General features: G+C 48.7%; 1 protein-coding gene across 1 annotated transcript; it reads right to left on the bottom strand.

Annotated features, from left to right (window-relative positions):
• Positions 1-49: 49 nt before the first annotated feature.
• VDBG_02508 (lactose permease) lies at positions 50-1,122 on the bottom strand (the record flags this gene model as incomplete). Its single annotated transcript, XM_003006323.1, has 3 exons — positions 50-369; positions 416-811; positions 867-1,122. The coding sequence occupies 3 exons, from the start codon at positions 1,019-1,021 to the stop codon at positions 57-59; spliced, it is 864 nt and encodes a 287-aa protein (XP_003006369.1).
• Positions 1,123-1,126: the final 4 nt, after the last annotated feature.

Here is a 1,126-nt window from a genome sequence, read left to right as displayed (position 1 = left end):
GTGAAAGGATGCAAGCAGAATGGGGATCCAGGAAGAAGTAAATCATTTCCAAGGGACTACAACTGGGGTGTATGCTCATGCCGAACTTCCTCCCTGGTTTCCACGTAGTCTGCCTCATCTCTCCCCTTTTCATGATCAAATTCTTGGGGCATCGCAATCGGGCGATTTCTTGCGAAGCGGACGGTTCCCAGTACAGACGGAGATTCTCTGAACATCATGTCTATCTCTTCCAAGTTTCGTCCCATAGTCTCAGGGAACAGGAAGTAAACCGACACGGGAATACAGGCAGCTATGACGGCATAGACGATGTAATACTGGTACCCGATACTTCTGATTGCCACAGGTGTAACCATGACGACGACAAAGTTCCTGGGATGGTCAGCTCAACTCCCAATAATGACCAAAATACACATACCATAGCCAGTGATTAGCTGTGGACAGAGATGACATAGCCATCCGCAACTTGATCGGCGCAATCTCAGTGGCATAAAGAAAATTGGCGCCCAAGAACCCAATGGGTACAAACGTGTTGTACAGGTAGATAAAGCAGCCGGCAGCTATTTGGGCTGCTTTGTTTTCCTTTGGGAATGAAGTGCTGATTGCAAGGGCGACCATGCAGGAGGACATCCCAACACCGCTGATGATGAATACAGCTCGGCGACCAAAACGGTCAATGCAGACGAACCCAAGGAAAGACGATAGAAACTTCCAAGTCAAAGCTCCTCCGGATAGAACGCGTGACATTTCGGTGCCCATTCCTAGGTTCTCTTGGAACAAGATTGTTGCGTAGACTGAGATGAGGTTTGAGCCCCTGGAATAGTCAATACGAGAAAGATCTGCAGACACCAATCTGAAAAAGTACTTACGACATCTGTTGGTAAAATTGGAGCATCATGCAAAGCCCGAAGCGGTACAAGAGCTTATCCTCACCCATTTTCAGCATATCGCTCATTTTTACGCCGCCCTTGCTCGTTTCTTCCAAAGAGTGTTCAATGCCAGTGACCTCTGCATGAACCTCCATTGAGTCGACAGGAAAGCCTCTTAGAGCGGCGACGACTTTTCGGGCGTCTTGGCTGCGGTTTTTCAACACAAGCCAGCGCGGCGACTCCGGAAGGAAGTAAAGAAT

The sequence above is a fragment of the Verticillium alfalfae genome, genomic scaffold (assembly GCF_000150825.1).
Source record: "Verticillium alfalfae VaMs.102 supercont1.3 genomic scaffold, whole genome shotgun sequence".
Classification (NCBI taxonomy): Eukaryota; Fungi; Ascomycota; class Sordariomycetes; order Glomerellales; family Plectosphaerellaceae; genus Verticillium; species Verticillium alfalfae.
This window is presented reverse-complemented; position numbering and strand designations above follow the sequence as displayed.